Source organism: Amphiprion ocellaris, chromosome 17 (genome assembly GCF_022539595.1).
Source record: "Amphiprion ocellaris isolate individual 3 ecotype Okinawa chromosome 17, ASM2253959v1, whole genome shotgun sequence".
Taxonomy (NCBI): domain Eukaryota; kingdom Metazoa; phylum Chordata; class Actinopteri; family Pomacentridae; genus Amphiprion; species Amphiprion ocellaris.
Window position 1 is genome coordinate 12,255,952 of NC_072782.1, and position 13,297 is coordinate 12,269,248.

A 13,297-nucleotide genomic window follows, 5' to 3' on the forward strand; every position below is an offset into this window, starting at 1 on the left:
CTGCTAGTAATATAAGCAGATTTTATGAGGAAGGGACAAACAGTGTACATACTTCATTTCACATTATTTTTATAGCAAGTAAATCCTAATATTGCAGTTTTGATGCAACCATAACTAACCTTGAAAAGTTTTCTTACTGCATCTCTAAGCAATATTTCTTCTAAGCGACCATATTTTAGAACCACACATGCTCCTGTTATAGTAATTATGGGCCTTAAATCAACCCCAAACTGACCCACTTCTGTGGCTGTTGATCAGATAAAGACTTTATTTTTAGAAACAGGGAGTAAACAGGCAACACACCTGACATGGTGGGAAACCAACTAATCCCCATAGAGTTAGTATCACCAAAAGCAGCAGTCAATTAAAATTAGTCCGTTTAGAATTAGAAAGATTGTGACTAAGGCCTTACAGATACAAATACAGATATTTTTCTAGAGATGTCCACCTGTGCATACCACCATCATTTTGTATCTCTGCAGTGCTCGAACCATCATTGTATATCAGCGTTGCATCATTTCTACAGATGCTATCAACCAACTAATACTGGCCACATCAGAGGCGTTTCCATGTCAGTGAAGTGGTGCAGCAGTGCCTGGTTAAGTTGTAAACTATATAATACGATAATAGCTAGTGCTAACCGAAAGTACAGGACCCACTATATATTTCCTATTGTTGTTTTTATTGTTTGTTGAATGCGTAAAGCAACAATGTGCACATGGAAGTGTGACATCATTTCCCAAACTCTGCATTTTACATGTCCACATGAATACACACACATCTGGAGTTTTAAAAATGTGCACTTCAGAAGGCATTTGGAAAAAATCTTAGTTTGAGTGACCTAAAATGCTGCTAGATGAGAGGCATCCAACAGCGTGGAGAGGATGAAAGAAAAATGCTTGTTTTGCGGAAGGGACAAATCAAATATTCATATTCGTATGGACAGGGCCCAAAACAACTGAAAACTGAAGCCAGCAGACAATGAGAAAAAGCAGCAAAACTATAAAATCCCAAATCTGAAGCACAGCGTGTAAAACAGTAATGCAATCTAGCACTGTGTATAATGCAGCTGTTATAGATTATCTATTTTCATTCAGAAGTTGAGGACACTTTAAAGTTTTAGAAAAATGACAATAAAATAAGGTGTAATAAATCTGAAGTGGTTCTTGCTTGAAAGGAAGGTTCTGGTTTAACCTTCTTTCTTTACATTCTTTGGGAGAAGGTTGCAATCAACTAAAGCTGACACATCTTAAGCTAAAATGTAAACTTGCCTTAGTGTCCTCTTTTGCTCGGGTTTGTTTTTACCTGCCGTTCTCAAGGGAGCAGCTTTTGTTGTGCGACACTGTCTCAATGCAGATTTTAACTTTGCTGCACCACACAGTGAACTAAGCCTGTAGGATTTTCTGTGTAGGAAGTCGTACCTTTTTTAAATCCCTGTTACCTCGCTTGTGAGTGTCTGGGACCATGCAGCAGCTCTGCAAGGTGACTTAATGGGGCTGCATGAGGGATGGTCGTGACTCTTACGCTTGCTTTGCTTTTTATTTCTCTCCTGTCCGACATCCTTGTGCATAATTACCCATGTAATGTGCTGATACGAGGAGGTCAGCCAAGAACTTAAGAACCGCTTCCTTACTTTACAATAGGCTTTAAGATTCCTGCTCATTACTTCTTTTGGTTAAATCTAAAGTTCACTCAGGTGATCCTGTGTAACTATGTATAAAACAGCAATTGTTTAAGAGCTCTTGAACTCACGGTTGATAAACGCAGTGAGTGTAATGTTTCTGTACAGATCCTGGCTGAGGCTGGGTTCACCCAGGATGCTGAGGAGAATCCGTTTTGCTGTTTTGCTACTTGACCTTGTAAGATGAGATGACAGGTGTTGATATTTCATTTTCTGCTCCTGTGCATTTAAAGTTGCCAAATGAAGATTCTCAGCTCATCTTTAGAGAGAAAAAACTCATTCATGTTCCAAACTGTGTGACACCTACCTGTCAGAAGTTTTTTTTGTGTGTGTGTATTTTTTACCAGTTCCAAAAATAACATAGAAGCCTTCAAATGGAAACTCTGAAGATTCATGAACACCAAGGAGCTTCTGAGAGAGCTGATGCTTAAATTCCCTTTAGGGTCTTAAGAGAGAAGTTGTCTCACCTCTTTGAGCGGGTCATTGAGTTCACTCAGGATGTTGTCCTCATCAAAGATTTTGCCCTGGTAGCGATGTTCGTAATAGTCGTGGATTTTCTGCCGCATGTCTGCTGGAAGCTTGTGGAAAGACATGTATTGCTCCACTTGCTTATACTGGAAGAGGCAAAAAAAAAGAAGATGGATCAATTCAAATAGAGTTGTAACAAGATGTGGTGTGTTAATGTGTAAAAAATCTAAAATTTGAAAGCAATCTCAGCAAAGCTGAGTGTGGCCGTCACAGAGTGCATATTTGTGTCTCTGTATTGAGGACAAGTCGTGCTCTCACGTAGTCACAGTGCCATGTCCTGGTTCTGAGTGTGGGGAGGTGGAGGCAGAACGAGAGAGGCAGGTGGTGAAGGGAAGCAGGAACAAGTACAGGCCCGGGGCTATGTCAGACCAAGGTAGCAGTTCTGATTATCTCACCCATGCAGGAAGCCCAGTCTAATAGGCAACCAAGCTACGACCTAACCTGAACCAGCAAGCTGTACCTGATATCATGGAGAGATATGTGAGCTGCATAGACGATGGGCCAGATGGCATGGGTTGGATACAAGATAGTGTTGGGATTGATTTAATTTTGAGGATGTGAGTAGTGTCAGTATTGACTTTTTGTGTCTGCCAAGAATCCAAAAAGATTCTCTCACGCTTCTTTCCCATCTCAACCCACTGAACTCCAAGCACTTTCTGGCTGTTTTTTGCTCGAGGTACAGAAAACTCCAACGTCTTCTGTGCAGCATGACTCAGCTATACTTCCATAAATCACAAATAATTGAACATCTTGGATTATTTCTTGCACAAAAATTGATAGCAACCTATAACAAACGTCTAACACAACATTTATCCATGTGGTCCTATTTGTTACAAAAACTGGGAAAATATGTCCAGGTATTTTATTGCTTGAATTTTGAATGTGTTTCCATTCTTGTCTCCTATCTGCTCTGTGTAAACACAGCCTGCAGTTCATCCCAGTCCAGCTGAAAAGGTCCTGGATTTTTGTCACGTGACTGTTGGTTGCAGCTGAGTCAGTCATGGCTTTATGGTTTCAAAGGAGAGTGCAGAATATTTAGTTTTTTACAGACTCTGGCTAGTTTGTTTGTGAGCTTTTAAAAATTTCACTTGTAGAATGAAGTGGTTCTGATGAAATATTACAGTTTTATTCTTGGATCTGATTAATTTTCCAAAAACAGTGGCATATCACAGATGAGTAATTCTAACACCATTTGGAAAGTTTTTTTCTGCGAATTTTGGGATATGTAGAGGACACTGAAACTGCTTCAATATAAATTCCCTTGAAATGTATCATCAGATTAAACAATCAGAAATTTTTCACTTCACGTTGAGAGCATTAGTTACCACAACATGGAAAAGAATTGGTACAATTAGCAATTAGCAATCAATGACTTGTCTTACAAAAATAAAAAAAAACTGCATAATTTTGTATTTATGAACCCTAAATTATTGAATATTTTGCGTTTATGTTTTTTAGTTTGCTATTTTAATTTGGAATGTAAGAGAACATTACTGGTTTACCAGTTTGTATCACAATTTAAAACATTAAAGTGCACTACCTCCTCTGCAATAATCACAATTTAAGTTTTTAGTCCAATAATTATTACTCTTGCTCATTAATATGAAGAGAGAAGAAATTTTTATTTTTGTTAATGGCCATTCTTGTTTGGACACATTTGCTTTTTATTTTGCGTTTTATGCAACACTGCCAGTGACAAAGATGTGAGAAGTGTCCTGTTTCTGGTGATCAACTGAAACTTAGCTGGAGTTTAAATTCTGGCCACACTAACCTGAAGGTAAGAACTGACCCACAGGAGAAGGAAAGCGATAAGGACAGAAGATTCTGTGGCTCATCTATTTAGATCAGTCTCTGTTTCCTCACGGATTTTCCACAGACAGGGCAGTGAATGCAATTTTTCCATCCAGCCCTGACACCTGAACATAATCAGTGTTGCTCACATGAGCTTTAGTAACCATAGAAGAGCAGGAGGTGAAGCCAGCAGCAGCTGTGAGGCTGGTAGCTCAGTCCAGTCTCTATGACCGTTTTGATGCAAGGAGCCCCACAAAACAGAATTTGTCAGTGAGGGAAAAGACACTTGAGTCACATGCCTCCCTCATTGATTCTTCTCCCGGCTGCAGAAAGGTGATAAGGGACCAGGGTTTTGTTTTGCTGGAAATTGATTTATTTTGAGTTCACACGGTAGAAGTTGAATAGTCTGCAGTGGTTGGACCAAGCCGTTTTGACTAAGGTGGCCAAGGAGTGCACAAAGTCGGGCAGGGGTGGATGTATGTGCATCAGCTTTACACCACATCAAGTCTTCATAATGACCTAATTCCGTTCCCACATAAACCTTAATTTGTAGTTTTATTGGTTAATTATCCAGTTACTTTCTAATGGAGCAATTAAGATCAATGCAGAGTACGTTCCTCGTTATCCCACCTCATTCATTTGTCTCTTTGTCCCTCTCTTTCTCTCTCTAGAAATAGTCTGGACCTAGTCAGACCTACACTCACTATGGGATGTGCCACTTGGCACAAAATTAACCCACTTCCTTTCTTGCTGATGGCACTCCTGGGGCATTCCTGTTGATATAATTCAGTCTGTGTGCACTTTGTTATCATCAGAATTGAAAAACCAATTGGAATATATGTTTTCATGCACTTTAAGATATAATGAATTAAAATTTTTTTGAAAAAATGGGCAGAAATTGTTTAGACACTCAACTTTGTATTTCAGTGCATTCAAATGCAATCGCAAAACTATAATTTCTGTGTTTTACAAAGCCACTGGTTAAAAAATAAATACATTAAATACATTATTTATTTTTATATATATATATATATATATATATATATATATATATATATATATATATATATATATATATATATATATATATATGATGTTTTTTTAGTTGGTTGTTTTCAAAAATATAAGTGACATGTTATCGACATCCCATTTTGTAAATAATTTTGAATAAAAATGAGCAAATGTAAAAAAAAATAACAGCAACAACAACAATAATAATAGCTATATGAGAGTAGTATCAATCTTCTCACCTTATTTTGAAAAAAATCATGTTTAAATATGCCAGCTTTTCTAATTTACACACCCCAAAAAATGTCTTTATAGGATTATTTTTGACACTGAAAGCTGCACATTCAAAGTATTCCATAAAAAAATAATATATTCTTTTGATTTACACCTGCATTTGATAATAGCTGGTTTTGACACTTTTCACTATTTTTAAATCAGTACAGTATTTCAAGACAGACATGTAGTTACAGTATCTTTTGATTAGGCTCTAAACCTCGGATATGATATGTGATATATGTGGGAGAGCTTGGCCACGTTTTAAAGTCTTGAGCTGCTGAATGACACACAGCTGTACTCGCTCTTCCAGTGATTCAGCAGCAGGACATCACAGCAGCATGTCCTCATATCATGCATACTTTACACTCTCATTTCCTTCCCTCCACTCCCACTTTTTCTACGATTCCTCTCTTCTCTATAGCTTTCGCTTAGTGTGTTTTTCTTCCACCTTTTTAAATGATGGCTTCTCTCTCTTTAATCATATGTCAGTTATTCTAAACACAAGTCAGCATGAAAAAGTCATCTCAAGACAATTAAGATGAGAATTTCTCTAATTTTAGTGGGACTTTGACACTAGTTTTTTCTCCATTTTCCTCATCATGTCCTTGTCATAAACATCCTCTGCCCTTAGATAACTTGCATCCTCACACCAACGTCCATCTCTGCGTCTATGCTTCCAATCCCCCAGCTGTGGCAGTGATAGATGTAATGACTGGAGGCTCAGCACCCTGAACCCATCCCTGCTGCTCCTCAGCCTGCTCCACTGATATGCACAGCCATGCAGCAAATCAGCCCTGGCTCAACTCGGCTACACACTGGGGCTCTGTTACCATGATCATGGCATTCACAGCCTCAAAGCTGTCAGTTCGGTGCCTGGAGGGATGTTGAAAGGATAAAATGGGATGTAGATTAAGCGTATTTGCCGTGAAGCAGATGTACATCACATACTGAGCAAGAGACATGTCACTAATTCAAACAGTATGGGCTCACTTGTTTGCTGTAGGCAACGAGCTGTCACTAGCTTTTGTTGGATTGTAGCTTTGACATGCATCTAGCTATTTTATGATCAGTCATAAAATTATCTTTTGAATTACAATGAATTTGCACTTATGATGAATTGACGTACCACTGATAATGGTGTTATTCTTTTTCTTTTTTTAAACACTGACCTGCTCTATCCCACTACATCACTATTTTATTTATATCCGTGAGTGCGTTTAATGAGAGCCACAACATTAAAACCACCCAATGTTGTGTAGGACCTACTTGTACCACCAAAACTGCTCTGAGCCACGAACACAGGACCTCTGGGGGCGATCTGTGGGGATAATGGCTTCCATGGATCGGACTTGTTCCAGCACATCCTGTTAATAATCAGACTGAAATCCGGATAGTTTCTAAGCCGGGTCAACACCTTGGGCTCTTCCTGGAACCCTTCTGAAGCAGCTTTTGCCGTGCTGCAGGATGTACTTTCCAGAAGGAGGAAGCTACTGGCACTGAGGAGTACTGTTGCCATACAGAGGTGAGCTTACTCCAAATCAACATCCACATCAATGCTAGAACCCAAGGTTTCCCAGCAGAACACTGCACTGCGAGAAGATGTTCAATGACGTTCATTCCACCTGTCAGCAGTTTCAACGTTGTGGCTGATCGGTGTGTGTTTCGCCTGCATTTATGAGAAAACCTGCTGATGATTAGTGTGAGGATGAAATTTAGTCTGTCAGAGGATAAAGCGAGATATTATCGTTCCAGGCATCCCACTGAGGATAACCTCTTTAGCAAAGATGCGATTTTGATCGTGGTGTTGACAAGATTATTCTTCTTTTTACATCTGCATTTTACTATGTCAAAGATTTAGCACAGTGTCAATTTTGAATTGTGGATGTGTCATAGTGAGCTTTAGCAATAGCCCTTTTACAAAGGTATACGAGTTGTTTTTTTCCAGCTGGAAGAGTTTTTTACGACAGCACCAAAATGATAGGAATTTACATTTTTATCACCAGTTTTGCTCACTGAGATTTCATTTACTCACGCAAAATAGACATTTCTGTTTATCAAAAGGTTTGAAATAACAGGAAAGGGCCTATATTTGTCAAATACGGTATTTATGGACTCCTTGTCGTTACTGTACACATAGCAATGCGTAGTCACCCCCTTCAAACGCTATTCTGAGCCATTAAAACCATGGTTAGAGACTGCAAACATAATGACAAGTCTTAAGTGCCACATAAAAAAAAGTTCTGTGACATTGTGCCAAAAGCACACAGACGTCTCTAAATTGCATTGACCATGAGAGCAACTGGCAAGGTCAGACCATCGTGCTTGAAAACAGCTAAATGCTTTTATGAGCAAGGTGCAAATTAATGATGTGGTATTTTAGCATATCCTGTTATGGTCACAGCCAAGGTGACTCTGCTGATGCTCTGATAAGAATTATGGCATCAAGCTCCCACTGGACAAATAATCAGTACATTATGTGTCAGTCCAGTAATGCTTTTGTGCCGTGCACATCTGTGCAGATAAATACAAGAGAGCTGCAACTGTTTTAAGTTTTTTTTTTGTTTGTTTGTTTTTTTTTTGGTGTAGAGCTGAAACATTTATACAAATAACTGATTAGTTGGTTGGCAGAAAAATAATAATTCCAATCATCTTCTAAGCAAACATGCTCAAGATCCACTGTGTTCAGTGATGGAAATGTGAAGATTTGCTGTTTTTCTTTGAAAGATGTGATCTTTGACAGAACATTTTTGGGTTTCAGATTATGAATGTCAGTGTTTTCTGATATTTTACAAGCAAATTATAAAAATAAATAACTGAGAAAATAATCAGCAAATTAATTGATACTGAAAACAGTTAATTGCATTCAATATTTGCTGTTCATTTTCTCGATTCTTCAGAAAAGTGTTTACCAGTCATTAGATGACTTGTTTTTTTTGACCAATAGTTCAAAAAGAAAATACGTTCAGTCAGCAAGAATACTGAAAAAAAAATGCAAAATGCTTCAAAAGGGAGTTAAATGATTAACTGCATGTAAAAAAAGTTGCAGATTATTTTCTTGAGTCAAGTAATTGTTGCTGCACCAATTTATTTTGCTTTTAGGCAAGGAAGCAACAACTGCTCTGTTTTAAAAACTTAATTATAGAATGCTTGGCATGATTGCCTGAAATATTGTGACTTAGACAATTAACCCCTTATTTAAACTGTTGCAGCCTAAATGTCTAAAAGCTGAATAGTTGTTTCAGCTCTAACACACAGTGTGTACATGCAAATAAGACTTTCACGAGATCAACAGCTGTTAATCTCTCTGAGTCACATGACTCATTGCCTTTAATTTATATGAAATGAAAATATTTAAAATATTTTTTATAAAATGATTTATTCCATAAACTCTTTACATAAAAATTTCTAGATACTTTGCTGGTAAATCAGATTGCCTGAGATGACGTAATCAGCTCTTCATTTTAATCATAACCATGTTCTGAAGTGGATCAAGACATACCATAGGGGGCTTTAATCCGCTGCACGACAATGTTGTATATACATAGAATTCTGCAGCATAAGCACAGGCAAAGTTTGGGAGTTAAACTCGGCTTCTTGCGTGCAAACACAAAGCGCATCAGTCAGTGGCCGTCTGTTCTGGGAATTGCCCAGGCCCCTCAGTGGGATCACAGATGGTGGCTCGGTTGAAATGCTGGATAATCACCCCCACCCGAAAAAAAAAAAAAAAGATGTAATGATGTAATAGGGACTGAAATGAAAGGAAATAATAAAACGTGTTTGCTGGCAGTATACAGACAATGAGGTGGCTGGTCATGTCAGAAACCTCCTCACCCTTTTGACCTCATATGATCTGCTTGTGGAGGGGTGGAGGGAGAAAATCCTCTTTCCTCGTCATCGCTCCGGATATTGTGATCCGTGAGAGCTCAACCCATTGGTCCTTAGAGCCACTGAGAGAAGACTTAATTTATTTAAGTCTAGCTCCAATGAGCTGGATTTTATGCAGTCAGAAGGAGCAAACCCCTCAGATTAATACTTTAAGGCCATCCCAGTGGTAATTAGCATTACTTACCTTGAGACAACAAAACAGTAATGATTAGTACATCACACTGTGCAGTTTTTTTTTCAAAGCTTCTGAGCATCATAAATTATGTAGAATCAATCTTCTTTCCAATCTCGTGTACTTATTAAGTGTGCCAACGCGTGATTCTTACCTTTTCTTGGTACTGCCTGCGTGAGGAGTCCAGTGATTGGATTAGAGCTGTAGCGTGGCCCACAAACATAGCGTAGCACGTGGCGCCTACAATCATACTCAGCATGGTGATCCACAGGTCAGACATGCTGACGGGCGCCCGGGCTCCATACCCGATGCACAGCATGTGGCTCATGGCTTTGAAGAGGGCGTAAGAGTACTGCTTACCCCAGGAAACGTTCTGCAGGGATGAAAGAGAGAGAGAGAGGGAGACGGAGAGGGGTTGGGGGGAGTTACTGCAAGGCAAGGCAGGCAGGAAAGGCTCTCCAGCAGGCAGAATGGAAAGACAGGCTTTCCTTTGATGGATCACTGAACCTCAACCAAACATCCTGCCAACATGCACTTGGTGCCTCAGAGCTAATGCCCTTACTGAGTGACTGAGCTTTCTACCGCTTTACCTTTCCCCTATGCTCTTCCTCTGCCTCCATCTACCTGGTCTTAGTCATTTTTCTGTTCACCAAAGGGTAGAAAGCAATTTAAAAAAAAAAAAAAAAAAAAAAAACTCTCTTGGGAGCAGCTCTTTAAGCAGTGATTTCCCTGCCTGAGAGTCATTTCTTTAATCGTTCTCAGTATGAGTTCTCCTCAAAAAGTAAGGTTGTCTTGTGTGCCGGTAACTACCCTAGAATATCTTGAATGGGGTTCATGAGGCCTGTTTTATACATTAATGTGTCCAACTGAGTTTATGAGAAGCTATTTCATTGTTGTTTCATCATTATTCAAACTATGTTGTTTGAAAAGTAGCACATCCCTCTCTACCAACGGAGAAACAAGTAACCGAGCAGAGGTGAACTCAAAATTACCTGATATAACTCCTCACATTCGTCTTCAGTTTTTCCACAATATGCACTGAAGATGTGTATAGATTATGACAAGACGGGCTGCTGCACACGGATACACTAGAGGCCTTTCTGACCATCTGTAATGGTCAAGTCAGTTTAGTGAATTCTTGCTACAAATTCATCTACACTATAGCCCGACTGATACAAGTAGCAAAAATTCTAATATATTAGCCAAGTGATATTGAAAAAGTAATATTATAGGATCACTGTTTAATAACTATCCAGTAGCGTACTGCACAAACTAATTAGTAACTTAAGATATCACTTGACTCCGCACCACCGTCTACTCTGCTACATGTGCTGCAGTGGAGTAATGTAAACACTTGAGTAGGAGCACTCTATTCGACAAACCACATGGTGACACTGAGTCTAAATTACCCCAAGCATTTTTTCTGCATTGTCTTTTTTTTTTTAATCAACACATATCAGACAACATATATGCTGGTTGACATATCTCTGTGACAAAAGTGGCTGATCTAATTTATCAACTGTGATCAGTACTACATCGGGTCAGTTTAAAACCTCAGAAAAACACACTTTTTTTTGGGAGAACCTTAGAGTGAAATTTTAAGGGCTCAGCATCCTTCAGACAAATACTTGTCATATCTCTAGAACAATCGCGCCCACTTCATGCAGCAATTTTGTAAGGCTTCCTTTGGTGTAAACCTTTCAGGATTTGAAGCTCTGGATCAAACTGTTGTTTTATTCATTACACACCAGCTTCCATTGTTTTGTATGTGTATGAATAAGTGTAACACCAGGAATGCCTTCACCATTATTTGAAGGATTGTTGCTTCACGCCCCTCTCCACAGTGTCAGCCTGAAATCTCATTAGGAGTCACTTCCCACGTAGACTCTCTTGTAGAAGCCCTTAAAATTTGGTAATCCACCCACATTATCAGATAGGATCACAATACAAGGCTTGAAAAGCTTCTGAGCTGCAATGTAGAATTCACACTTTTCTGTTTGTTTTTTAATTTTTTAAGTTTTTTTATTTTACACTTTTATTGGTCTCTGCCTGAGGAGAAGTCACGTCTGGGAGTGAGAGCAGCAGGATTTAGACTCCTCATTAATACAGTACATGTCAAATGTGAGAGTGTGCCTTTCCCCAGGGATGTGCAAAATCTCTAGTGGGCAACCGAGCAAGCCCATTGAGCCTATCTGTGAAACCCAGTAAGTTCCTATCTGGGGACAAATGTGACATCTCCCTGCTGCAGGCCTTGTAGCCAAGTTGCTGACTCCTCCGGTAGCTTCACCTCCTGCGAAGAAGAAGTGCTGAGGAGGCGCTCCACAGAGAATACCTCTCTCACCCACAATAGAGGAGCTAATGAAAGAAATATGAAACCTCTTGAAAATACAGTTAATCTCTGTCTTTTCTATCGGCTGGCATGGTTCCACATGCCACGTGATTATACAGCACATCCCATCATGTCCATGGTGCCTCCTTTTGTCATTCTCTGTTCTGCTTGACGCCACTCTGTTCATCAATTTGGGATTAAGCGAATGAGTAAATTTACAGCCAATCATTTGCTGTAGATGACTCATCAATTCTCATCTCCATGCTGATTAGTTGTTTCTTTCAGAGGCTGGTTAGAAGGTTTGTGATAATTACATTCGCCAGTTTAATGACAAATATCAACCCCTTTATTTGGCCAGGAAGTTTTGATTATGTTTTTTTAAAGGGAGGGGGATTAAGCCAGCAAAATACGAGCTTCAGGTTCAAATAACCATCACAGTATTGGAAATATCTTTTATATCTGCAGAACTAGTATTTTACTGCAGCACACAACACATGCACTGAATAATCTGTTTACACGCACAGAACAAATGCGCCCATCCATGTAACCGGAACAAATGCCGTTTGGGAGGTCACAGGCCTTGGATGTCCATTCACATGTGTACACTTAGCATGTGCGGTTGAGATGCTGGGCGACTGTTTACTGAGAAACACCACGCTATGTTTGTGTTGACATATTTGTATGCATGGAAAAACCAGAAAAAAAATCCTAGTTTTGCCAGACGATATCACATCAGCTGGAGTGACTCACTGCACCTTTTTTGCTGTTTGTCCTTGTATGGTGCACATATTAACGGATACAACAGGGAATGTCTGCAGTGCTTTGGGTCATAAAGGGCTCGGGGATTGACATCACATTGTGTTGCACTGTCGTATTTTAGAAAATCTGTTTATATTTAGAGCATATGACGCAGTTGCTATTTTGGGGGGAGATTTCAGTACAGAATTATGAATAAAGATGAACAGCGAAGTCTGAAAGGAGCAGGTAGGAGACGGAAACAAATTCATAGACGCTGAGAAACATTAATGTGATCATGTTTAACATACCTGCCTTAAGTTAAAACGACAATTTGAAACACAGGTGGGTCTGATAGCAAGTGCCTATTTGCATTTGCTGGTGATTTTATTCTACATCATAAAATCACCATAAAAAAATCTTATTATGACCAACACTGTAATAAAATTTAAAGGTATCTTTTAACAACATAACATATAAATCTATCTTGTTTTTAGATGAACAGAACCAGATAAAATGTTACAGTAGCTCGTTGCTGAGGTTCTCTTTAGTCTGGTTTTATTAAAGCAGAAGAGAAAAATCAGCTTTAAGGCAAAATTGCCTAGCCATGTATAGAAAAATTGACCAGTGTAGCTCATATTTATTATATTGTTAGTTACATGAGTGCATTGGGTAATTTGAAGTTATAATCTTGGCATTCAAAAGTGGCTTTAAATTTGCTGTACATCTTCATTGTTCTTTATTATAACACTGGCAAACTAAGTCACATCTATGTCGTATTGTCTGACTCATAACAGCAAGTTTCATTAAAAAAACAAACATCTGTTCATTTATGTTTCACTTGCTTCCAAACTCCCAGGTTTTAGGATTATAGACTTCAGTGCTTCCTTAA

The 13,297-nt window shown here is 38.9% G+C and overlaps 1 protein-coding gene across 1 annotated transcript in view; it reads right to left on the reverse strand.

The window, feature by feature from the left end:
• Positions 1 to 13,297, reverse strand: part of LOC111562973 (potassium/sodium hyperpolarization-activated cyclic nucleotide-gated channel 1) — a 77,238-nt gene that overhangs the window by 19,775 nt on the left and 44,166 nt on the right. The window contains exons 4-5 of the mRNA XM_023261803.3: positions 9,496 to 9,714; positions 2,149 to 2,295 (exon numbers count right to left, since the gene is read on the reverse strand). Of these exons, the coding sequence (XP_023117571.2) occupies positions 2,149 to 2,295; positions 9,496 to 9,714 (366 nt within the window). The remainder of the gene's footprint in view (positions 1 to 2,148; positions 2,296 to 9,495; positions 9,715 to 13,297) is intronic.